We start from the raw sequence: 27609 nt of genomic DNA, 5'->3' as shown, positions 1-27609 counted from the left end.
GAACAAACCTGTAAACAAAAGGGCAAAGACAGCACTAGGTAAAATGTTAGCTTTTTAGTAAACAGTGCTGGAATATGGAGTCCTCCAGGTTGAAAAAAACCCACACACACACAAAAAGTAGGCACACATCTTAAACATTTATGCAGATGTTAAATCAAAGTAATTATAGTCCTAAGAAGAATAAAAAAAAATGTCACCTAGAACCTGGAGAAATGAACATTGGGGGAAATCTCAGAGACCTTGGACACAGCAGTGACATTTTTGGCACATCAAAGGCATGATCTACAAAAAGAAAACAGTTGATAAACTAGATTTCCTTAAAACAACCAACAAATTCTTCTCTACAAAGAACACTGTGAAGCAGATGAGGCACAAGCCATAGACTATGAAAAAGAGCATTTGTAAAGTGTATGTGATAAATAACGGTTTCCCAAAATTTTAAACAATTTTTAGAAACCAATAAGAAGAAAACAAACAAGTTGATTTTAAAATGAAAAATAGACCTGGCCAGACTTCTCACAAAGAAGCCATACTATGCAAATACAGACATGAACTGAAGCTGAGCATCTTCCCTCAGCAGGGAATTGTACAGTAAACTTAGGTGCCCCCACAACTCCCCCACCACTGGAATGGCCAGCAGTCAAACTATGGGTACCACCAAGTGCCAGGAGAACTGAAGCAGCAGCAGCAGCAGCATCTCTCATCCACTGCTGTATCTATTGAACACAAAGTGGTCCAGCCACTCTGCAGGACAATCTGGAATCCTCTTCCATGTGATGTAACAAGGAAACTCCTTGCTATTTGACAACCTGTGTCTGGATGGCTGGAGGAGCCTTTTGAGACTTTCCAAGACTTGGGAACAATCAAGATGTCTTTCAGCATGTGAATGGAGAAATAAATGAGGAGCATTAGAAGAGTCAACACTGTGACTCCATGCTAATAATAAATGATAACTGAGGCATCAGCCCATGGGCAGGGATAGTAAACGTATATTCCTGAGGACAACAAACCAATCTGAAAAGACTTCATATTATAGGGCTTTCTGGAAAAGATAAAATAATAGACTAAAATTTTCATTAGTTGCCACGAGCTATGAGGCAGAGAGCATAGGGGATTTTTAGAGCCACTATTCTATAAGTTATTTTAGTGGTGGGCACATGTCATTATATATTTGTCAAAATCTTAGATCACTGAGTTTGAACCACAGCGTAGACTCTAAACCTTGGGAGATAACATGCCAATGTAGATTTCAGGACTGTCACAAATGTTCAGTGTTCCAGTGGCTAATGTTAGCAGAGAAGGAGGCGCTACAGGTGTGTGGCAGCAGGAGGCGCCCTCAGTACCTTCCACTCAGTATTCCTGGGAATCTACAACTACTAAACAATAAAATCATTAAGAAAATTAAGTAATGGATCTGAAGCTATCCTGCTTGTTAGACAGAGCCAGGGGTCGGGGCAAAAGTAAGTTCCATAGTCAATGATACTGATGACTTAAAAATTAAGCTAGATGAAAAATGAGACAAAATAGTATGTAGTACACAGTTTGTATATAAAATTCTAGAAAATTAAACTTACAGTTGCTGAAAACAGAAAAGTGATGACTGGGAAATGAGGAGGGGCAGATGCGGAAGGGGCAGAATTAAGGAAGAAGTCACAAAAACTGATCGTGTGCTCAGGGCCTACGTTTGCATGGTGGATGCGCATCTATGTCTTGGTAATATGGATACAATAGACAGTGAAGTCCAGTGGACACATGAGCACGTGTGTGTTGATGTCCTGATATGAACTACAATGCTGCCCCTCCACCAGCTTCCTTGTTGGTTTTGTCTTTAGTCACACAGTTGCCTCTCTTTTTACTGTTACTTGTGGGACACTCCAGCAAAGATTATAAAGGAGTTAATAGAAAAACTCTCTGAAGGATGGGCAGGGTATATATAATTTTGTGTTGGAAGTGTTCTGGACTCCTCTTCATTTTTCCTTAAATCCACCGACAATCTGCATATCTTTCTCCCAGAACTTCTGTGTTAAGAGTTCGTTTTCACTCTCAAAGGCAAAAAGAATGATTGTGGTGTTGTGAGAAAAATTGCCTAAGTGTGGACTCTGATTCATGCTGCTCTCCTCTGGAAGCGTCAGCCAACACCATCAATCACTCACTTCCGTGGCGTGATTTCCCAGAAGACCCCATTTATGCTCAGGCACATTGAGGGGGATGAAATACACTGGAAATTGGACCTTTGATAAATTTGCACTGCATTTATTTACAAAGTGATTGGATTTGTCTTGCACTCTGTTTTATTTGGGGACCTTACTGGAGCTCAGCATACTCATTTGAACATTTTCTCATTGGAAGTATGACTAAATGTTGGCTGTTAAGTGCCACCATCTCAGCTGAGAAGGGCAATCCCAGCTAACCAAGCACAGCCAGAGTATGAAGGTATGACCAGGACGGACAGCTGCCTCTCACACACGGCTTCCTCTGCCGACACTGGCAACTTAAGTTGTTCTTAGCCATTAGACAAACATAGTCACTTGACCAAACACAAAAATGTATCATCATCATGTGCAAACATATGGAGGTTTTCACATGTGCACCTAGCATACTGTTCCTTGTTTCACAGAAGAAGTTTATACAATACTAAGAAAAACATGCTTCGGGTCAATTAGTAGACACAGAATTTCAAATCAGCCCTCATGCAGAAAGACCCTTCCTGCACCCTTCTGGTCAGTGTGCACAGGAGTCAAGGCTGATAACTGGGCGGAAAATAGAAAGCTCCAGCTTTGCTTACCCACTGGTTATAGTGACCTGCTATAACAGCAGCTTCTTCATGTAGTCTAAGCCAATGAAACTTGTGCTTCCCCCAAATCCTCATAAAGAAAAACAAGACAAAACTATAAAGGGCTTTAGACTCACCATATAACTGTCCATTCCCATGTTATTTTAATATAATATATGTGTTTCTGGAATCCTCCTTTATCGTTATATATAATTTTCGTCAGCTCCATCACTTTCAAAGGGTTATGAAGGCCATCAAAGCCCATCATTGCTGGCACCCATGTGTTTTAGGTCAAGAACTTGGCCAACTATGAGCAGGCATTTGGCCATCTTTGCACAGATGGTCTTATTTTAACCAGCCAAGTCATGATATAATCTTTGAGTGCCAGGTGTTGGTGATGAAAAATAAATATTTACAACCCAGAAATATTGACAACAGGGTCCAAAGTCAGTTTACATACATAAATTCTGATGTAGGAATGCTATTCATGTTGGTAATAAAAGCCTAAATAAACTCTGGTCTTCAGGGTGGGGGAGGGTAGGTGTGTGTAAATAGGACGACAATGTGTGTAAAGTGTATAAATAGGGTGACAAGATGGCTGCCTTGAACAGACAGAATAGCAGGAACCTAATCTAAGCCAGCAGGTTCTGAGTGACTGAGGGAGCCACCAGAGCACAAAGGAGTTTGAAAGAGCATCCCTCACCTATATGGCCAGGAATGAGCCAATAACTACAGGAAAGAAACTTCTTGCTCACGTTATTAAATCTCGTAGTACAGTCCAGGATGCCATGACAGAACCCCGGCTCCTAGCTTCCTGCTCTAAGTAGATCATAGTATATACCCTAGGTGGCATGAAACTGTTTTCTAGGCTTCTATTAGAGTGCAGAAAATTTGAGGAATTGTCAGAGGCCATGAGATTTAATGAACATATAGGTCTGTATCTGTGATGAAATCAACACCAACTAATGCATTGCACCAACAGAGCGAACAGAGCGCGTCTGGGAACTAGAAGAGCAGGCTGCCTGAACCTCGGCTTATTATATATTTCACTGTGCCGTTAAATGGGTTAAACTGAAGCGTACTCTGTAGTAGTACAGAGGTAGGCTCATGGTAGTTGTGAGCTACCATCAATGGGGATCTAGTGTCAGTAGGGCACACTCTGTGTTTGGGTTGCTTTTGGCCTGACTTCCTCTTGAAACTTGATGATTTAGATGGTTTTACAACTCCCCCGCCCCCAGAAGATTTTATAACCCAACCAAAAATGGATCCTCCCGGCTAATGTTTGATATATGACAGCAAAGCATGTTTTTTGTGGGGAGGTTGTTTTCCATACAAACAGGCCATCTAATGCCGAACCATCCTGTTAATGAGGACAATGCAAGTATTAGGGTAGTGGTTACATTAAACAACTGTCTTGGGTCATAAGATATTTGAAACATCCGCTCTCGAAGTGTCCACAGTCCTTCATGGGATCATCTGAGCATCTCTTACACCAGGTACTCATAAATGTCACCATTATGAGGAGCTATAAATCAAATCTGAGAAATATCTGGTGTCATCCAGCATTCATTACTGTGACCAGATCCTTGAGGAAAAGGCAGTCTAAGGAAAGAAAGCTGGTTTTTGACTCCTGGTTTCAGAGATCTCTGTCCAAAAGCAACTGGGCACTAGGCAAGATAGACCATGATGCTGGTGATGTGGGCTTAGCAAAGCAGAGAGAATGATAAGAGAGGGACAGCTTTGCCATGCTGGCCTGCACCCTCCACTCCCCAAAGTGCCATCACACTGGAAGTCTATGCAACACCCAAACCTTTAACTAGCACGAGCCTTCCAGAAACTTTTCATATACCAACACTAGCAGATGCGAAAGATCCTAAGTCCATGGAACCATTGAAAGTTACTCTCTTCAATCCATCAATCACAGTTTGACAAATCAGCCAAAACTGAGCGAATGAGTGAAATGACACATAAAGTGCATATACCCTGTTGCTTTGCAGAAGCACACGGGGCCCTTTCCTTTGACTTGACATAGTAAGTATACTAAGTCTGGTCAACAGACTTGGGCTAGTGTTTGATGCAGCAAGCCAGCAAGCCAGCAAGCCAGGCAGGTGGTGTGCACACTGCAGCACAGTGCATGAGACCTCTGCATCCCAAAGGACATTTACTGGGTCCTGAGGGTGTACTCCTCTCTGAGGAGTCATCTGGACATTAGTTGCATCACTCACCTTTTTAAGAGAACACTAGCAGCTAGTGTATAGCTTAGTCATAAAGAGCTTCCCAAGCACACCTGGGGTCCTAGGATCAAACCCTGGAAGGACCAAACAGCATAAACCAAGGGAGCCAGACAGAGGGTGTCCAGCATGGAGGTCACCTGCACTGAGACTGACCATTCTTCCTGGTCTAGCCTCTGGTCCCTGGGCTCAGCCTCTCAGCATTCTCCTGTGAAGTTGTTTCCTGTTTGTTTTGTTTTTGTTTTGTCAACTGCTGAGTGTAGGGTGGGCACAAACTCCCTGAGACCATGGCACCCTTACATCTGTCTTATCTCCTTGTCCTGACAAGGCCCAGAGCAACCCAAGAGCTTAGCTCAGGCCTTCCCTCCTTGACCACAATAGAGTTCATGCTCAGGATGGGCTGGGTCACCTGGTTCAGTCCAGACTGGGTCTCACCATGGCTTTTGCTTTGCTGTTGGCATTGGTGTCAGCTGTCTTTCTTTTGAATTCTAAAAAGAGGTGAGTTCCTTTAAGCAATGCAAATAAAAAGAAATGCATTAAGAAAATAAATCAATAGGCTTTTTTTCTTCCAGTTTCATTCTCTTAAACTGATTAATCTGATTTTCTTTTTCTGTGAACTGTTCCAGAAATTGTTCCATACACATTAGAAAAATCTATACCTGTAAGGATGTTTTAATTTTTTTAAGTAACATTTCCTATTTCACTATGACACTTTCCCTTGCAATAGCAGCCCTGTGATTCTTCCCAGATGAATACGTGCAGGAAGCACATTTGCTCACTGCAACAGATACACAGCCAGCCAGGACACACCTGCTAGCACAGCCCTCTCCCACCACCTTCTTTTCAGCCTGACAAATTATGCTGAAACTCTCTATACAACTTCTTAGCCCCTGGCACTGTTGTCTTGTTAAAATGAATAATACCAAAGCTGCGTGATAATTTAACGTTTTACCTCTACTGGCAGGTTGCTTTTCAGAGACATGGATCTTTCCCCTTTCTCATACATGTCCTCACTAAAGCACATTCGTGATGTTGGTCTTCTTTTCGGTAACATCATGCATGAAAATGCTGGAACGTGTTTGCCTTTGATGCATTTGATTAGCGAGCATCCCTGACCATGAGGAAAGTGAAACATCTTTTTAGGTGATTCAATTTTCACATTTTCTCTTACACTTACCATCTCGCTCACATTCCTTGGTATTGATTTAGATGATTTTCCACTTCTTAAATTGGTAAATTTTTTTGCAAATGAATATGTGGACTATATATTCTGTAAACATTTTTTGTCTTTTTCCATTGCAGGTTTTTAAAAAATGTATTATTTGACTATTTTGTACATGTGTACAATGTATTTCAGTCATATGCACCGTCCTCCAGCTTGGTTGTAGTCACAGGTTACAGGTATCTGGGAAGAGGACACTCAGGTGAGACAATGCCTCCATCACATTGGCCTTTGGGCCTTGTCTTGATTAATGGTCATGGGGGAGGGCCCAGCCCACTGTGGGCAGCATCACCCCTGGCAAGTGGTGCTGGTCGTTCAGCAAAGCAGCCTGAACCTTGAAAGCAAGGCCGTAAGCAGCCACCCATGGCTCGGCTTCAGCTTCCCACCTGAGTTTCCACTCCGAATTCCCGCCATGGTGGACTACAAGCTGTCGAGTGAAAGGAACCCTTCCCTCCCCAAGTTGCTTTTCATCATGGTTCTAATATGTCAATAGAAACCTAACCAAGACAAACTCTCTTATTCATCCTCCCACCTCCTTCCGGGCCACCACCACCCTCTAAACACACACACACACACACACACACACACACATACAATACATATACACACATATACACACACATATACTCACACACACACAGTACATACATACATATATACACACATACAGACACTCACACATACACACACGTACATACACACATAAACACACATACACACCCCTCCCTCCCAAATTCACATGGACTATATTTAGAACACAAAATGGATCCAGCCATATACATGTGACTCCATAACCCACAGACACTCCTTCTCTAGGCTTTGGCCAGTCATGAGGCCGCATTAACCACCTTCAGCCATGTTACAGAACTTCCTCCCCTTATGTTAGAGGTTCACTCACCTCTCCATCACCTTCCTCGCAAGTCATGTGAACAGCTCCCTGTCTCTGTCATCCAGGCTTTTTAAATTAGACCTTGTGCTGTGTGTTTTAATTAGATATTTAAGTCATCTGGAATCATTTTGTGCAACAATAAGGGGTCAACTGTTATTCACTGCCGTCGCTGGTTTGTACCTGCACCCAGTCCCTTGCCAGTAACCCCACTCTATCCTATAAACAGAAGGCTCCAGGTCACACTGTAAGTTCACGGACACCGACAGGTGTTTGTACCCTGCTGTTCTGTTCCATCAGCTCATTTGCATTTTTCTATGCAAATACTGAATTTCCTTCCTGCCCTGTGACAGCTTTCCTACCGGACACAGCCTATGAGGGTATTGTGACAGCTTTCCTACAGGACACAGTGTATGAAGGTGTAACAGCTTTCCTAGAGGACACAGCCTATGAGAGTGTTGTGACAGCTTTCTTAGAGGACACAGCCTATGAAGGTCTTGCCCTGACACTCATTACTTCTTTAAAATTCTTGTGAATTCTCATGCACTCATTTTCATATGTTTATTTTTTTTTAATTTCAGTGTTAATCTCCATTTCCCTCTCTCCTGGTTCCTGAGTGTGTGTTGAAGGGAGGACTCTGTGTGAAGAATGCCCTAGGTCTCCAAAGTGACCTGCATCAAAATCCTCCACAGACGTGAGGGCAGACAGTGGGGGCATGGCAGCTCCTTATCTTCACAACACTTGGCTTCTTCATCTGCCCATCTTCATTTAAAAATTCCTGTAATAGGACTTTTGCCATTCCTCTTGAATAGACATATTAGCATTTATGGGTTGTGTCTAGATTATAAATGAGATTTTTTTTTCTATTCCATTTCTAACTGGATTTTTGGGAGGGGGGATCAATTTTTACTAGAGAGTTTGCATCCAGCTGCCTAAATTTTTTCATTAATTTTCATACATTTTCATCAAGTCCTTGGGTCTTTTAGCTATAACATGGTGTCATATGGAAATGAAGATAAATTTATCCTATTTTTAACACAAATGATATGTGCTGTTTTTTTATTCCATAATGGATAGTACCATTACCAGTGATATTTCTTATTCAAAGCCTGGCTATCCTGATGTTGTGAGAAGGGACATGTTCATATTCCAGGTAGCCTTTGTTTACTTCTTCATGTGAAGAGAAAGCTGTGGTGTTTATGCTCTGCAGTATGTCAGACATAACACAGAATGGCCTTCACCTGAGTGCTCCAAGCTGCCCCGTTGTCTTTCCTCCTTCCCTCTGTTTATGTTTTCACATCAATGTCCACATCCCCACACTGTTGACTCTGAGCTCTGCCCTCACCATCTCCACTATAACACTAGGTCTTCACTGTCGTCAGTCTGGTCTGGCTTTGTTTGCTGTGTTTTATAGGTTTTAATTGAAATTTTAAATTTAAATTGAATTTTTATTAAGTATATTCTTGAATTACGTCTCAAGCTGATTGACACATTTTGTTTTATACACATTCCTTCTAAGAGCAGGAGCTGATCCCCAAGGCACCCCACCCATCTGCAGTGAACCCCTCCTCTCTCAGCAGGATGTTCTGTGTCCAGTACAGAAGCTTCTGCTCCTGCACTATGTGGTGCCTTAGAGTTGATGCCGCCCACTTTTGTCTATCCAGCACGGTGTGTATTTCTCAAACTTTTTAGGAGAGTTAGAGACCTTTAGTGCTGTGTCCAAAAAACTTTGGTTCTCCTATCAATTTATCTTATTGAAGAAAAAAAGAAGAAGAACATATGGCATTAATCAAGTCACTGGAAAATGAATCTACATATGTAATTATATAAACACACACATGCACGCACTCACACTCACATGCACACACTCACACACTCACGTACTCACACAGAGCATGTAAATACAATTGCTGGTTGGGATTTTAATTCTTCTACTTGTAGTTGGTTATACTACCATATTAAAAAAAATCCCATTCATTGTAATGTTGCTTTTGCAGTTTTATTGATCTTAACTTCCCTGGGTGTGGATCATTCACAGGTAGACTTAGAAATTACATGCTGCCTCTTTCTTTTCTAATGAAGAAATAAAGTAGATGTAGGGGGTGAGGAAGGGACAGTAGTATATAATACACTTTTCCGCGGCTGGTTTCTTCTTGAGTGGAGTGTTTATGGCTGAGTGTACTGCCTGCAATAAAGAAAACAGGAATAAAAAAGGAGCTTTAAATTCTACTTGCCAAGGAAACAAGGACTTTTGAGGGGGGGGGGGAGTTTAGATTGCAAGTCTGGAGTCATTTAAAATCTTTTAAAGCTAGGGTATTTTTATTTGTCAGTATTTCTCATTGCTTGTAGCCAAAAACAAGTCATTTTTTGGTCAATTGTTGCTACTGAAATGTGTGTTTCTCTTGCACTTCCTGTGCCTAGATTAAACACCAAAGACACTATGGCCTCTACCCTAGGCTTCTGCAGTGACAGGAAGCTGACAGCAACATTCTACCTCCACTTGGTCAGGAAGCCCAGGGCTGGCTTCCAAATAAGGAAGAGTAGGGTTCAAAAGTACAGGAGAAGTCAAGGAAAGTGCAGACTAAGGGAAGATTGCAAGTAGTCTTGGACTCTCCCAGAAGGGAACCATGCCCCACCCCCACCTCCTTCACTCTCTTGGCCTCCAGAATCTTCTTTCTCATTCTTCACATCAGCAGGGCAAACCCATCCCTCCCCACCCTTGGCCATCTGAGGATCACAGGCCCTGTGTGACCATATGAAGGCCATGCTATCACATCCTTTGCTCTCAATTCCACAGACATATGGTGAGAGTCACTACTCCAGAGCAAGAGCCTCGAGCACCCCACATGGAAATACTAACCCCCACCACTGCAGAACCTTGGAATTTCCACTAAGTACCCTGAAGGGTGACTGAGGCTGAGAGCTAAAGAACACCCATTGTTGCAAAGTCAGATGGGTAGAAGTGAAGGGGAGACAGACAGGAAGATGCTGCACTAGAGGCATTGGAAGGCTTCCTGGATTTTGCTCAAGGCAGGCAGCATGCTTGTTCTAAATGGTTACCGAGGATGCAGCCCCGTGATTAAACAGCTCCTTAACATCATCTGCTGCTGTTGATTATAATAATCGGTTTCTTTCTCTTTTTTTGCATATTTAGAAATAAGTATGAACTCACTGCCAACTTCTAGAGGCTGCCTGGAGAATATTCAGAATATAACTCATCCAGAGAGGATGAGTCATAGTAAATTTTTCAAAATTATCAGCTGTCTCATCAGTTCTTGTAAATTATTACCAGCTCACAGATACTTGTTTATATTCCCTCCCCTAGAGGCCAAATCCTGCAACAAAATAGAAAATCAGTGATGGGAAATTACAGAGGGAAATACTCTATTTTAACACCAAAATAGGTTAAGATCATATTTTATTCATCGGAGAACAAGAGCTAGAAGGTGTGTGGCTAAACATGAAACAGCAAAGGTCACAGCTGCTGTTGTGTTCTTACAGCAGGATAGTATGTTGTGAGAGCACGCGAAACCTTTAGCTTCTAATGCAGATACTGAACAGTGTGGATGATGCTGGGTATGTGTGTTAAGCAGATGACAGTAGGAATCACTCTCTTGTTGAGGTGAGTGGCAATCCCCAATATTTCTGGATAAAGATGGAAATCCAGGGAAGTTAGTTCCATATCAGAGCAACTGATAAATGCAGAGTCATCTCTTAGATAGGAAGAAAGGCTATTGCATTGTGGGAAGTTACTATCTTTACTCTCCCAGAATGAGAAGCAGTTCCTGGTGTTTCCTTTCCATCACTAGACATGATAACACAGAAGGGAAAATGCTTACTTTGGCTCATGGTTTCCGATGTCCCAGCCTATGGTTGGTCTAGTGCTGGATGGTGGAGCTGATTGGTCCATTGGGGAATGCAGGATGATGGAGCTGATTGGTCGGTTGGGGAATGCTGGATGGTGGAGCTGATTGGTCCATTGGGGAATGCTGGATGGTGGAGCTGATTGGTCCATTGGGGAATGCTGGATGGTGGAGCTGATTGGTCCATTGGGGAATGCTGGATGGTGGAGCTAACCTGCTTACCTCAGGTCCAGGATGCAAAGGAGATTAAAAAACAAACAAACAAACAAACAAACAGGCTTGGACCACCAACTTCAGTGACCTGAGGATTTCCTACTAGACCCAGGGGTCTTTCCAGATAGACAGCTTTTAGCACATGGGTTTGGGGGACACCCAGCATCCACGTGTCTCACACTTGGTAGTTTTGAACCCCAGCAAGATTGCTGCTCACATTTGTTCCTCCAGTTGCTTCCTCTCCTCTCCGCTTGGCGTACCTCGACCTGAGAACTCAAATCCAGTATTCCTTGTGAAGCAAAGCTGTCTCTTCCTCATCCTGCCCTGAGGGCTGGCTCATCCATGCTCCATACAGCTCAGTGTTGAAGCATCTGCGTGACCTTCACTGTCCTCCCGTTTAGAGCAAATGTTGATTAAGTATCCCTTGGCTTTTTTGTCTTTCAAGAACTTAGTTTACTTTTGTATTCCCAGCCCTTAAACCAGGGCTAAGAAGAGAAAACAACATCCTTATTATGTTTAAAGAAGAAAACAGTGGAGAAAATAACTGAAGAAGAGTTACTAAAAGAAGAGATGGGCTATCTGAGGAAACAGCGACATAGCTGGACCCAGACTACAAGTGATTTCTTTTTTTTTTTTTATTAATTTATTCTTGTTACATCTCAATGGTTATCCCATCCCTTGTATCATCCCATTCCTCCCTCCCTCCTATTTTCCCCTTACTCCCCTCTCCTATGACTGTGCCTAAGCGGGACTTCCTCCCCCTGTATATGCTGATAGGGTATCAAGTCTCTTCTTGGTAGCCTGCTATCCTTCCTCTGAGTGCCACCAGGTCTCCCCCTCCAGGGGACATGGTCAAATATGAGGCACCAGAGTGCATGTGAAAGTCATACCCTGCTCTCAAATGGATTGAGCTAGAAATGATCATAATGAGTGAGTTAACCCAGAAGCAGAAAGAGTCAAATGGCATATACTCACTTATATCTGCACACTAGCCCAAGGGGCATGTCCCATGAAAGTCTTCACTTGCAAGTGATTTCTTAAGCCTTCGCCTCCGCTTCCTCCTCTCTCTTCCTCCTCCTCCTCCCTCTTCCTCTCCTCCACAGACTCCTCCTCCTCCCTCTCCTCCTCCTGCTCTGTAGCCTCCTTCTGAGAACCGCTTCGCTTGTCAGACATGTGTCTCCGTGAGAGCCTGTGAAAGAGGTTACTGTATCCTGACGATTAGTCCACCAGCTGGACTAAAGAGGGAAACAAGCTGAACCATTTAGGAAAGCTTGAGAAAGTCTCCTCAGCCAGGAACGAGCATATTTCTTTCTATCTGAACAAAACCATAAAATAAATGAATAGATTCATTTATTGATCTGTTTCATAAGGGCCCGTCATGACCCTGGACTATTCATTTTACCTCTGAGGAGTCGCTGTAAACATCTGTAAATGGCCTTCCTTTATTTTTAGAGCAATAAATGTCAAAGCGAGGTGACAGTGTGCTTGGAATCGACTGCTGCTATAGTGCTTACGGTCCAGGAGCAGAAGAGCTGGTTCAGAAGTTAGCCTTCCTTAGGCCAGTGTGGACATTCTCTGTGTGTGTATGGGGGGGGGGAGCATCAACGGTTAGTGAGGGGAGAACACGTGGATGTGTTTGCAGAGATTGCTACTGTTCAGGCCTTTGGTTTGGACTGAGCTAAATGTGGCCAAACAACTAATAAGACGACTGCATTTGTACTTTGAAGCTTAGCCTACTGTATTAGTAAGAATTTTCAGTGATTTATATTTGAAAATCTCCATCAGTTATTTATTACTCCAGAGGCATTATGAATTTAGAAATTTTTGCATATTTTAGGAAGATTCCGTAGTTCATACATTTCAAACCTAAAATATCTCCATAGTTTCTGTGCTCTTTTTTTTTTTTTAAAGTCAGTAATGGTGTGGTAAAAAGTATGAATGCTCACAGCACGCAGACTAAGTCAGGACTCAACATGATTGCAGGCCAGGTCATTTTTCTGAGTTTGCCATAAGTTAAACTTCAGTGCCAGATTTTGAGGACAGAGGTGTTACATTTCCAGAGCCTTTGAGATCATAAAGCTTCCCTCTTACTTGTCCTTGCCTCCTCTCCTCTGGCCGAGGACCAGGCCTGGCTTAGACTCTGAGTTGTGCTTGCTGGTAAAACAGGCTGGAGGCCTAGTGGAGCAGCGTTAGTGTAGAGATGGCTGTGGGATGAGCCGGATGCAGTCTTGTAATCATAGAGCACTGTCTGTGGGATGAGCTGGACGCCATCACGAGATCACAGAGCGCCATGAGCTTGGCTCACATCTCTATTTTTTTATTTTAATTTTATTAATTTATTCAGATTACAACTCAATTGTTATCCCATCACTTGCATCCTCCCATTCCTCCCTCCCTCCCGCTTTCACCCTATTCCCCTCCCCTAGGTCTATGACCAAGGGGGACCTCCTCCCACACTATATGGTGATAGACTATCAAGTCTCATCTTGGTAGCCTGTTTATTCTTTCTTGGAGTGCCACCAGGCCTCCCCACCAAGGGGAGGTGGTCAAATATGGAGCACCAGAGCTCATGTCAAAGTCAGTCCCCACTCTCCACATAACTGTGGAGAATGTCCTGTCCGTTGGGTAGATCAGAGTAGGGGTTCGATGTTTACTATTGTATTGTCCTTGGTTAGTGCACTAGTTTGAGCAGACGCCCCTGGGCCCCAATCCACCCATCACGATGTTCTTCTTGTAGATTTCTAGGACCCTCTGGGTCCTTCTCTTTCTCCATCTCCTATGTTTCTCTTACCTAGAGTCTCAGTAAGATCTCCTCACATCTATCCCAATCTCCTAGTGGCTCAGCTTGTTGACTGCACGCACTCCCCCAGAATGGCCTGTGGGAGGTGCCGCTTGGGAACCAAGCACACATATTCTTGGTGTTGACCCACAGAGGGCCCAGAACCTGGGACAAGAGGAAGCAGTGCCGCCAGGCAGGCAGCCACTGACAGGCCTGCTCAGCAGGTCCCGTGCAGGTTTTCGCTTTTTGTGGGAGAGAATTCATCTTCTTTCTCTAAATGAAACCTGCACGTCATCTAGAGGCTTCACTCACATCTTATTAAGAGAAAACAAACTCACAATGAGCATGATACAGGACTCATTAACTTTCTAGATTTGATTCGTTAAACTAGGTGTAACCTGATTTTAAAACTTGCTTTGCTAAATTAATGAAGTCTTGGGAGTTATACAATCTAGCATCTTGCATAGGTATTTCAAGACTGCAGCCTGTGTCATTACTGGGTTTACATGACATCAAGTGAGCCTGCCATTTCTGGGCAAAGGCCACACAGCCATTTGGTCCCAATATATACAAGCCAGGTAGCATTCAGAGTGTCACTGTACTAGACAGAATGTATCAGAGTTAGACTCTCTGTGGTATGTTTTACCTTAGGTGGCATTTAAGCTTTATTAGTACCACAAAATAGTGAAACTTTGTAATGTCTAATAAGATAATACTGGGCTTTGCGTGTAGCTCTGTGGCAGAGCGCTTGCCTAGCACACCTGTATTGGAGACAAGAAACTAAGTCTACTCACTATGCAACATTGTAAATACTCATGTGAGGGGTCCCTTGCAGGTGTCAGACAGGCAAGCCAACTGTGAGAAGAGATGAGAAAGAGACTAGGTGCAGATAGACTTCATCAACCCAGATGAGATATTGGGGAGTCTAATGCTTTGGGGCTCATTATCAGCATATTTAAAACACAGTTCAATTTGGGAAAAGGTTTCCAGGCAACAGTCAGTCCTATGCCAGGTGCACAATAAAGCTTAAGGTGTGACTGCGTAGGAACTGCTTTGCAAAGTGCATGTCACCATGAGGGTGCGTTCTATAGCGAAGAGGCCTGGACTCTATAGTGGCCTCTGACCAATATAATTACCTTAGTTTGGGGTTCCATTCTGTGAACAAACACTATTGTGGCTCCTTATTCTCCTTCTTCCCTCGGGGGTGACCAGGCACCCCTGCACACCCCGCTGGAAAGGATGAAGCAGAGCCCGGAACAGCCGGGGTCCACAGGATCCCAGTCCGGAGGGTAATGCCTTGCAGAAGGGAGAAGTTCTAATCCAAGGTTCTCAATGTTGTAGTTCTTGAGCGACAGCCAGCAGCCAGGGCGGGGGGGGGGGGGGTAGACGGGTGAGGGGGTAGGGGGTCGGGGTTGTCTGCTCCCTCTCAGAAGAGCATCCAGGCACCAGAGGAAGAAACAAAGTCTAGCTGTGCGGGCGGATCCCAGGGTCCTGGTCCAGAGGTGAATGCCCCAAAGCAGCTTGTCAAATGTTACAGCCTTTTAGCTCAGACAGCAACTCTCAGATCATTCTGTCTATTCGGAGTGAAGAAGGGAGTCTTTATGAACCTTGGGGCCATGGGAAGGGATTCCAGGGTGGGTGCATATCATTGGTTAGGGCAAGGTTGGTGGCGATGCTCCATTTGCATGGAGAGGAATTCCAGGTCCCAGAACTGCAGAAGTCGGAAGTCCAGACTACTTGTGCCAGGGCACGCTAGCACAGAACAGGGAGGGAGAGACCCTTACTCCTGCCAATCTTAAGAAAAAGATTTCTGGGGCCTGTGGATTCCCTGGTCCACAGGCCCCACACACCATGACCAAGGCAACTCTTATAAAGAAAAACATTTAAGTGGGGCTGGCTTACAGTTTCAGAGGTTTGGTTCTTTTTTATCACAGCAGGAAGCATGGCAGCAGGCAGGCAGACATGGTGCTAGAAGGGCTGAGAGGTCTATATCTTGATTTCTGAGGCAGTAGTAGGGGACTGGAATCCACACTGGGCGGAGCTTGAGCAAAGGAGACCTCAAAGTCCACCCCAACAGCATCACACTTCCTCTAACAAGGCTTCTAACTAGGCCACACCTACTCCAACAAGACCACACCTCCTAATAGTGCCACTCCCTGTGGGCCTCATAGGGTCCAAACCTATTCAAACCACCACAAGCAAAGAGGTCAGCAGGCCATAGAATATATGTGACATTGCCTTAAGAACGAGAGTGAAAGTCTAGGGAGAGAAGAGTCTGAAATAATCATTCTGGGGAATTTGTGTGAGGTCTGCCTCCATAGAGAGCCAAATGGTTACCAGGTCCTTCACAAAATCTACTCTCAGCCTTCTGGGCAGGAAAACAGTATTTTTGTCTCCTCCGCCGATAAGAGGCCCCTGTATGTTTAACATTCCTGGTTCCCATAGTGATCTGTGGATGCAAAAACCTTTGTGTCCCCAACACTCACGTGTCTATAACACTTGTTGCAAGGCAGCATATGTGTGCACCTTTTCCCCCTTTCCTCTAATGGTAGTGGTTCAGAAAGTCAACATTGACAAGAGACAAAAGTTGGGTGTCTTTCACCTCATAGATGGGCTTTCCCCTTTGTGGTCTGTCAGTCACCCCTGCAAGCTGATCAGATCCCCCACGGGGGGGGGGGGATCTTCCTTCTTCTCTGTGTCCGCATCTGACCCTGGCAGATGACAGTTCTCAACAGCCCCTGGCTTGTCTAGGCAGGTGGCAAGAAGCATAGAAAATGGAAACTAGGAACAATTCTCCTTATCTCCAGGATGATTTCCCACAGGGGTCCACCTCTCCTTCACTGTCCCAGCTCCAGCCAAACCGTTCAGTGCAGAGCTGTGGTCACTCAGCCGCTTTCTCATTTGCTGCTCAGCCTCGGTGGGAGCTACCCACAGTGGGGCTAAACCAAAGGTGACTGACCTTTCTCCCTTCAGTGTTTCTGTGTCTCCCATACACACCATTAAAACTATTCCTTAGTACTGACTTCCCTCACCTAGGCTGCCAGTAGTGTCTCTCTTTCCTTACCAGGAGTCCGAGCCACACAAATGGCCACCCCAATACAGGCTAGGCACAAACCGTGCAATTGCTCCAGCCTTCCCTGTGACAAATGGGTGTCCCTCCTTTTACTGCAAGAAGCCTGCTTTCCCTTTTGTGAAGTTCACTAAAAAGGAATTGGAGACTGAGATGGAATAGCTTTTGTAAAGATAGATGGCATTTTATGTGAAAACATGATTGATAAACAGTCTATAAAAATTTAACCTTAGCAGATTCGATAAAAACTATTAGGAGGCTCATGGAGGAATGAGAAGACAGGCCCTGCTTATACTTTTTTCAGGTTTAAATAGGCCGGAAGGAAGGCTTTAGAACCCTATGTTGGTCATTTTTACCATCAGTCAGGACCCATCAGATAGTAATTGGCTTGATGGATTAGCTGCAGACCCTGAGTTCGACACAGCTGGGTTCCTAGTCCTCCACTCCAGCTGGTCGCCACATTGTCCCTTTGCACTTCCTTCTGGCTGCTGCAGTTGCCTTTGTGACCGGCAGTGCTCAGGAGCAGGCTACTGTAACCAGGGAGTGAGCAGATGAGGTGCCCACCGGGGACCAGGAGGACACCTGAGCTGCAGGGGCCTAGACTGGTCCTCAGAGTGGGCCCTGGTGTTCCAGGTGTGAAGCCGGTGCGAGGATGAGTATCTCCAGCTGGAACAGGAAGCCAGGGCAATCCCAGAGCTCAGTGGGAATGGAAGGTCACAGCCCCCTGCTGGGAAGGGTCAAGGAATGGGTTAGGCTAGAGGAACACAGTTCTGTGGGCTTTGCAATTGTTTATTTAACGACAGAAGGGGAAAACACAGTGGTGTTGCATGTTGCATTTCAGAGTCACAGCATAAATCCAAATACTCGTCTTAAAGCCTTAAAATTCTTGGGCTGACTTTTTTTTTTTTTTTAAGCTATTATTTGGAAGCAGGACAAAGCTAACCACTTATTGCCATAGATTTTGACTTCCCAGAGTTGTGTGCGTGGGTCTCAGTGAACGGGTCAGTAGGTGGAAGAACCCATGTAGCTTATAAAGACCCCCCGCTCTTTATTTGTGAGGCTCCATTTGGGACCCACAGGTGTCACCACAGAACCAGGTGACTGTGAGCTTTCCCTCTCAAGATACTCAAGGTGGAACCTTAGCAAATGTCTCCTTTAGCGTCATTGGTATTTTGCCTTATCGGTTTTTTGTTTGTTTGATTTTGAATGTAGACTGGAAAGCTTTAGCCCACTGATTGCAGGGAAGAGGAAACAGCTAGATCACTTGGCTAATTAGCCTGTGAGGAAGGACATTTGCACTGCTGGGAGACAGTTGCTGGCCTCTCACTTCTGCTCATCTTGAGAGGGAGCCATTAAGTACCCTTTGTCTTGGACCATCTTTGCAGGAAAAAAGCTAATGACCTTGGAAGATGAAGCTAATGTCTCCCCCCAGAGCAAGAGGCAGATCTGCTAATTATCCTGTATAATAAAGACAGCGTCCCCTTCAGGAGGAAAGGAAGGCTTGCTTACACCTCCTTCCAAACATCCAGTTCTCTAAGCTTGGAGAGCCCAGCTGCCTGCCACCACTCACACCCTCACGCCGCTGGGTGGTGGCCCTCAGCTGCATCCACCCACTTTCCCCTGCCTGTGCTCTGGCACAAAGCCCTTTCTGTGAATCCTTTGTCTTCTGCCAGCATCCGGGATGGAGTGGCAGGTAAAGTGGACAGCTTGCAAGCTAGACAAAAGCTCGGACCCTTCCCAATTCTTGACAGTCACTCTAGCACTGCAGGAAAAACTCCACTTACAATGATTGGTACAGAAAGTGCCAGGATTATATTTAGTATGCAGAGTTTGAATTCTGTATGTTAGTTTTATCATATCATTTGAACTAACATAGATTCCTAAATCTCTAAATATGCCATTGTCTATAGACATCACCGCATAATAAGGTGTTTGGCTTTTATGTGGCTGAGTTTCATACAGTATTAGAACAATTTGTGATTTGTTATCTAAGTGTCTGCCAGTAGCTTTTTGCAAGCTAAGAAAAAAATATAAATACGCTCTATCTATATATCTATATATGAAAAACATCCTCAACGTTCTGCCAACTCAGCTCTTTTGAGGGAACAGCTTTATGTTAGAGATGAGAACATTTTTTTCTTCGTGCCTGCAAAAAGCAGTGGGAGCCAGCCCAGCCTATTTCATGGGGTCAGCCATGTCCTTCGTGCCTTTTGTGTAAGTGGTCAGTGAGTGTTTTGAATCCCTTTCTCCGTGCCCTTCACTTGACATTGAAGGATCTATAGCATTTCAAAGGGTTGAATGAAATGAATGGTATCTGTGGTGGTTTGGACAGGAATGGCTGCCCTAGGCTCATAGATTGAAATGTGTGGTCATGAGTGAGTGGCACTGCGAAGGATGAAGAGGTGTGGCCTTGTTGGAGGAGGTGTGTCACTGGGAGTGGGCTTTGGAGTTTCAAAAGTTCAAGCCAGACCCGATGTCTGTCTCTCCTCCTGTTGCCTGCAGATCCATATATAGAACTCTCAGCTTCTACAGCACTATGTCTTCCTCCATGGCACCATGCTCCCTACCATGATGACAATGGACTAAACCCCTGAAACTACAAGCCAGCACCAGTTAAATGCTTCCCTTTGTAACAGTTGCTATGGTATGGGGTCTCTTCACAGCATAGAATACCTACGAAGACAATATCTGGTGTTCAGAAAAACAAAGCAGTCGGCCATAGTTTTTATGATGAAGCAGCAAGGATTTGAGCTCATACCCTGGACTCTGCAGGTGGCCTGAACTTGACTCCACGTCCCAGAGTATAACCTACTCACTCACCTAGTGCATCAAGAAGCTCAACACCAACGGGTAGAAGATTGCTGCTGTAAGGGTTGGTCGGTGCACTGCTGCCCTGGGGTTGGTCGGTGCACTGCCGCCCTGGGGTTGGTCGGCGCGCTGCCGCCCTGGGGTTGGTCGGCATGCTGCTGCCCTGGGTCAGAAAAACACTAGTTAACTAACACGTTGACCCCAGCCTCAAACTGGGAACTGGAGATGGGCACCTTCCCCAAGCGATGATTTGACACCTCAGAGTTAGAGATGCTCAGGTAGCGCACCCATCAGTTTGAAACTCACCAAGTTTCAAACAGCAGAGAACAAGCTACTGTCATCCTGTCATCGAATGTGTACAGTTTCCATTTAGTAATTAATATTGTAGCTTTTCATTTGCTAAAGTATATCCAATGCCTATTCTCTTTGCCAGCCATTATTAAGATGCAAAAATAATAAAGTGACCTCACAAGTTTCCCAGAGGAGCTAAACCATGACCCAGTAAACTTCAAAATTGCCACATATCTTGTAAATAAAGTTTTATTAGGAGCAGTCACTTCTGGCACTCACAAGTCATCTAGGGATGAGTGCCAAGCTGAGAAGGGCAAGGAAATTTGGTCTGCAAATTGGAAATGCTTCATATTTAACATCTGGAGCCTTCCATCAAAGTTGATTGACATCAGGTGTGGGGTTAAGAGAGAAAACACCATCCACATTCCTCATCTACAGAGGTGTTACTTGGGAGCAGGCAGGTGGGGTATAGGGCTTCTCCTGTCGCCCAGTAATGCATGGTTTAGATGATTCATCACTGCAGAAAATCTGGGATCCCACAGAAGACCAGAGACAAGGAACAGCATGGCCACCGACCCAGCCCCCACATGTGTGAATAAAGGAAAGAACCTGAGAGGAAGGGCGGCAGCTAGGAAAAGAAGAAGTTGGGTGAAAATAAAAGAGACTGTGTCCTAAGATAAATATATGTGCTGGTGGGCACAGCTGGGAGAGGAACTAAACAGCAAAGGAGGCTTGGTTGAACATCCAGCTGCCAGATATTAGGGCTGGGCACCCAGGCCTGAGTTTGTGTTGTGGGTTAGGCTGAAAAGGGCCATCCTGCCCTCCTGTCCAGGGATACCTGCCTACCAGCAGTGCTGTGTGCTCCCATGTTACTTTTCTTACTGTTGCAGCCAAATATCTGACAAAGCAACCCAGGAAGGAAGAGTTTGTCCTGGCGCGTGTGGTTGCAGGAGCCAGAGGTTGTTGTCGCATTGTGTGCAGACACACAAGAGGCAAGGAGTGATGAATGCTGACACTCAGCTTGCCTCCTCCATTTTATTCAATCTGGGATCTCAGCTCATGGGATGGTGCCAGCCATACTTAGAGTGAGTCTCCTAGGTGGTGCTAGATGGATGGATCCCTATCAGGCTGGCGATCCCTGTTAACCATCTCGGTACTTACGAGTGTGTGGCCTCCGTTCACCAGATCCCTCTCTCCATGCACATGCTCCCACTGTAAGGCTACTCACGAGGTGACCTAGGGAAGGCCTGGGGGCCACTGCGATGCTCAAGATATTGCTGGCCAGACAAGGCCAATCTTTCCTTCCAGAAGTTGATGGTGAACTGTTCCCAACTCATGCCTAACAACAGATCTCTTGTCCTGCCTCAAAATGATTGTTTACTGCAAAAAAATAAAAAAAAAAAAAAAAGTTTGGAAAAGGGTAAATAACCAGGCAAGATTCAAGATTCATATATGTAAAAATTTCCTCTCATTCTTCCAGGAATTTTTCTTTAAATGTGGAGCACACCCAACCTCAGACAAGGACACATCAGTAGCTTTGAACCTGATCACCAGCAACAGTCGCAGCATCACCTGCATAGCATGCACAGATGTCAGGTAAGGCTCTCAGGAGCAGGCCCTCGGTGGCTGGGCTTCCAGCCTTAGTCCTCCTGCAGCCCTTCTTTGGAGACCTCTCCTTGGTGTGCATCTGTTTCAGTGACGTCACCAAATCTGGACATACATTACTGTGGTGAAATTATTTCCTGTGCCAATTGCTTGGATTAGTCGGGAGTCAAATAGGAGACAAAATATCTGAAAATAGTGTGATCTTAGTCCATTCAGAAATGTGAACACACCCATATCAGGGAGCTCTAAAATAAAATTAAAATATTTTAAGATTAGTAGTGCTATAACAATTTATGAATACCATTTACTATTGCCAGGCTATTTTATTTTTAAAACATCTCTTCCATACATCTAAGTCTTGCTCACATTTGTCTGTGTTTGTGTTCTTGCTTCTTACACATCCGTGCACCCGAGTGAAACCACACAGTTGATCTGGGGCCAGGTTGTTTCAAAGCCCAGTGAAATACAAGGACAGAAAGAAGATGCGCAGACAGGGTTAGAGGGAAGGGAGAAACACAAATGGAAGTGAATTCTGGTTCAGGAGTCAAGGTCAGGGCAAGAGAAACTGCATCTCCTGGATCTGCAGAGTAAGCGGCAGAGAGGGAACTTCTTCCTCATTGCAGATACATAGAATAAGGAAGAAAAGGGCAGCCTTGGCCTTTGTCCTCACAGGTTCTCAGCTCAGCAGCATGGATCGCAGAGGTGGGGACTGAGTCACCATACTAGGAAGAATGTTTAAACAAAAACCAAACATGGATTACTGAATAAAATCCCAAGAGCACTTGTTCTGTGCTTTTAAGCAGAAACAGGCATTTCAGTGTTGCTCCTCAGCCTTTGTGACTGAATGAGATGCCCCTTTGAATTTGCCTTATGATTTCATAGTTAACATTAACTCTTGGCTTGGTATTTCCATCTTTCACTAGCTTTGAATTTTAACATTGACTAAAAGAAGCTTAAATATTTTAAGACCAGCTGTTGACCAAACCTGTCTCTACCTGCCTCCGTGTTTTCCTCGCTTCTTGTGTTTACTCACTGCTCTGGCAGAAAATGCCACAATAAGCCCACAAACTGCTGTGTTTCACCTGTGTTTCACCTGTGTTTCACCTGGGCAAGGTGAACAACCACACATGGAACATACTTTCGAAGAGCAAAACAACACTGCTAGTATTTCAGAAAGGAGCCAGGCAGTTCTACAAATGAGGGCTCATCTCCTCTGGTAGCCACAAGTTCTTAAAATCACCTTTTGGTTTTCAAAGGAAAAAAAAATCTAAACATTTTTCTGAAGCCAAATAGAGCCTACCACCCAGCACTGACAAAGGCGGAGCTAGAATGCGAGTGAGGAGGGCCTGAGGAGATGGCTCAGCCATCCAGAGTACTTGCAGAGGATCTGAGTTCAGTTCCCAGCACCCATGTCGGGCAGCTCACAACCACCCATAACTCTAGTGTCAGGAGATCTAATAGTCTTTTCTAGCCTCTGAATGTACCCCCCCCTTACACAAGTGCCACACACACACACATACATGCACACACACATTCACACACACACACATATGCAAAAATAAAAATAAAGCCCGTGAAAGAGGCTCATGCCCTCTGACTGAGGACTGCCCTCCATCCCCTTTGTAAGCCTCCCCTAAGATGCTTGGGGAGATCAGTGTTGGAAAAAACCATGTTGTTACCATACAATTTTTCCTGTTATTACTACACATCACTTAGTGGCTATACGCAACCATTCAGTCCAGTGTATACATAGATAGCCAAGCACGTGATGGAAGAAAGTCTCATCTGTGACCTGAGGGTGGACAGGGAGACTTGGGCAGACTTGTACACCGGGACATCCCATGTTTGAAAGAGGACACTCCGATGTTCCACTCTGTAGTTAGGTAGTTAGGTCATTATTGTATCCTTACCTCCTTAGGAAGTGAGGTGACCCAGCAGGTAAAGCCACTTGTTTCATGGGCCTACAAGGTGATGTCAATCCCAAGAACCCACAGCAGGAAAGAACCGGTTCCCACAGTTGTCCTCTGACCTCCGTATTCATTCTGGCCATGGAGTGCATGAACATATATGTTCACAGGAGTACACACACACACACACACACACACACACACACACACACACACACACACACATACACACACACACACACACATACACACACACCAGTAAATGAATCTTAATAAGAAGATAACATTCAAACAAATAGTGAAGATCATATAGTCTGATTAGGCACCCGATCTTGGCCCAAAGATGAAGAAACCATGCTATTTGATTTGAAGTCGTCGACTGCATGCTTTGTGTCTAAGCATGGGGTCATAGGAGGAGTAGGGTGATGGTAAGCTGATGTGTCCCGGCCCATGGGACAAATCGAACCAGGGTTCACCTGAAAGAGGGAGTGGGGATTAAAAGTGGGCTACAGAGACGCGAGAAATAATGAGTCAAGTCTGGAAATTTCTTTTTTTTTTTTTTTTTTTTTTTTTTTTTTTTTATTTTATTTTATTTTATTTTATTTTATTTTTATTTTTATTAATTTATTCTTGTTACATCTCAATGTTTATCCCATCCCTTGTATCCTCCCATTCCTCCCCCCCCCCCATTTTCCCATTATTCCCCTCCCCTATGACTGTTCCTGAGGGGGATTACGTCCCCCTATATATTCTCATAGGGTATCAAGTCTCTTCTTGGCTACTTGCTGTCCTTCCTCTGAGTGCCACCAGGTCTCCCCCTCCAGGGGACATGGTCAAATGTGAGGCACCAGAGTATGTGAGAAAGTCGTATCACACTCTCCACTCAACTGTGGAGAATATTCTGACCATTGGCTAGATCTGGGAAGGGGTTTAAAGTTTACCTCCTGTATTGTCCTTGGCTGGTGCCTTAGTTTGAGCGGGACCCCTGGGCCCAAATCTGTCTATCATATTGTTCTACTTGTAGATTTCTAGGACCCTCTGGATCCTTTTATTTTGCTGTTCTCCCATGCGTCTCTGATCAAGACTCTCTTTAATGTATACTAGTAAGAATATATAGAGAGCAAGGTCAATAGGATCTATTCTAATCCCACTCTCCCTAGCCCCCAGGCAAGAATAGTTTTCTATTTACATTTAACAGTTTTTTATTTTATCTGTTGGTTAGTCATATATTATCAGTTGAGTTAGACATTTAGCAGTATAGAAAAAAAAATCGCTATTCCCCAGTATTGCCCTGAAGACTGGTGAGCTAACCCATGTGTACTTTTTCTCTCTTCACTATCCTTGCTGCATTTTCAATGCTGAAGACAAACTAAAAGGAAGCCATATTTACACACCCGAGATGTAACCTGCAAGAATCACGCTGTAAAACCCAGTTCCCTGCGTGAGATTCAATCCAAGAAGCAGCATCACCTTGAGACTTCTATAATTAGGAGTTGCTGTTTTGGTGTCATTGCCATTTAATATAAATAGTTTCATAATTTTCTTGCCTTCAAATCCATCCTAAAATCCACTCATTTATTGAAGCAAAGCTACTGTGGGTTGCATACTGAAAAGATTTACTCAAGCCTGGAGATTAGCAGAGATTTATCTCAAAGCCCATTTGTGCTTGTTCCTTGTGACAGGGATTTAATGGCCATTTGGCAGCATGCTGGCACCATTCTTTCCCTCCACGGGGATCTTCATGGTGTCCCCTTTGGATGCATTTGCTATGTCTTCAGCTTCCCTTGTCAGTTCATGGTTTCATTTTGGTTACACAGTACATCTCAAGTTGAAAAGAAGGTCTTTGTTCATCTTATTTTTGAGACACTACACAGAAGCCTTAACCAGTGTAGCCCTCTCTCAATATCCTGTGGTCAAGCGCTACCTGAGGCTTTATGCAGGGTCCCAGGTCAGGTCCACGCCCATGAGACTATTGTGTTTTTTCGTGTCACTTGTTTCAACAAAGGACTGTGGTAAAAGCCTGAGGGCAGTTTTTGCATCTCACAGCTCTGGAGCTATGTGGCTCTCCTTCACGTCCCCAGCAGTATGCTTATAGCCATGCAGTGAATGGTGACAGGGACAAGACACCTTCAGGTGCATGTAGGAAGTGGTTTTGTTGTGTTATGTTGAATGGACGTGCAAATGACATGCTTTAATGCATGAGGAATACCACATTTCCATCACAAGTCAGGTGAGAGTCGGAGAGCAGAGTGGATGAAAGAGGAAACGCAAAGGGCCTGCATCCAGCTGAAAGCAAGCTCCTGTACACAGAGCTTGCCTCATGAGAGAAGGGCCTAGCATTCTCTTTTGTTTATTTGAAGATTTCTTTTTCTCGGCTGTGTGTATGTGTATCTATGCATAGTCATGTGCACCTGTGTGCAAGTGTCACCAGAAGTCCAAATAGGGCAATAGAGCCCTTGGAGCTGGAGTTCCAGGCAGTTGTGAGCCACCTGAGGTGAGAGCTGGAACCGGGAACTCTGGGTTCTGTAAGAGCATCAAGTGCTCAGCCACAGCAAGCATCTCTCCAGCCCCAAATTCTAGCCCTTCTGTGATTCTTCCCTGAGAAAGTGTGGCACCCCTACTCTCACACACTCTTGCTGGAAGCTTCTGTATCCCCTTCTTCTCAGAAAGCACCCTCAGACACTCCCAGTCATCTGACCACTCCTGAGGCTGCCATGTGGCACCTTGACCTAGCCATTCGATTCTTAGTTTCAGAAAGCATACTACCAGCTGTCACCTGACCTCTCCTGGGATTGACATGTGGCACTTAATAACCATGGGCTTCTCGGTTTCAGTCCTTGGAAGTGCTTTGGGCTTCCATCTTAATAGGAGAGCATTTGAGGATAAGGTGTTTGAAGTCCGGCCTCTAACCATGACAGAGAGTTGTTCAGTTAGCCATCTATCAACCGAAGCGCCTGTGGTTTGCACTGAATTTGCCCTCACCTTTCGTCACTCCCACTTGTAGGGTCCAGGCTTAAGCTGTGGAATAAAAACCAAGTCTCCTTGAAAGGTGGATACACATGTAGAGGGGAAACAGTCACGTTTGAATCAGAGGCGGGAAAAGCCAGACATAGAACCAGTGTCGTGAGCCGGTCAGAGCTGCAGAGCTGGATGCCTTTTGGTGTCTTAGCTCTAAGACAGTGTAGGGCACTCAAGGGCAAGGTCCAAGCTTGTCTGACGACAAGCATGGCTTATCTTCTCTACAAGGTTCAGCGATGGTCTTTGCCTCAGAAATATTTAACAGCTGCTGACTTGCTTTAAAGTAAATGTTTCACAAGCACAACAAACAGCACATTCTTTTTATACGGCTTATTTGTGTGTCTGTGTATACACTGGTCTTCTGCGTATGTATTTACCTGTGCAGGTAGTTCCTCAGGCAGCATCCCCAATTTAAAAAAAAAAAAAAAAAGATGTTTTTGAGTAGACTGAGGCTTGCCAAATAGGCTGGGCTAGTGGCCAGGAGCCTCCCAGGAGCCTGTGTTCCCAGTTCCCCAGTGCTAGGATTGCAAGCTTGCAAGGTTGGTGGTGGTGGCTGCTTTTTAAATTATTGTTCATCTTTCTTTTCTGTATGGGTGTTTTGCTTCATGTATGTGTGCTTGGTACCCATGGAGGCTGGAAGAGAGAGTCAGATCTCTTGGGGCTAGAGATGCAGAGGGTTATAAGCCACCCCATGAGTGCTGAATATCCAACCAGGGTACTACGGAAGAGCAGCAAATGTTCTTAACTGCTGATCCATCTCTCTGGCGTAATTACAAGACGTTTATGTGGGTCCTGGATGTTGGACTTAGGTCCCTCTGCTCGCAAAGCCTACACTTGACCAGCTGAGCTGCATCACTAGCCCTCCATGTTCTCCCTAGACAGCAAACCAGTCTCTTCTGGATGTAGTGGAACTTTCCAGGTACCAATTATATAAAACCAAGAT

The 27609-nt window shown here is 44.6% G+C and overlaps 1 protein-coding gene across 3 annotated transcripts in view; it reads left to right on the top strand.

Annotated features, from left to right (window-relative positions):
* Positions 1–27609, top strand: part of Prkn (parkin RBR E3 ubiquitin protein ligase) — a 1140959-nt gene that overhangs the window by 597402 nt on the left and 515948 nt on the right. For all 3 annotated transcript variants that reach the window (XM_051164341.1, XM_051164340.1, XM_051164339.1), the window contains exon 6: positions 21617–21732. In XM_051164341.1, coding sequence (XP_051020298.1) covers positions 21617–21732 — 116 coding nt within the window. The remainder of the gene's footprint in view (positions 1–21616; positions 21733–27609) is intronic.

Source organism: Acomys russatus, chromosome 21, assembly GCF_903995435.1.
Source record: "Acomys russatus chromosome 21, mAcoRus1.1, whole genome shotgun sequence".
Taxonomy (NCBI): Eukaryota; Metazoa; Chordata; class Mammalia; order Rodentia; family Muridae; genus Acomys; species Acomys russatus.
The sequence above is the reverse complement of the archived record's forward strand: the minus strand, read 5'-3'. Positions and strand labels throughout refer to the sequence as shown.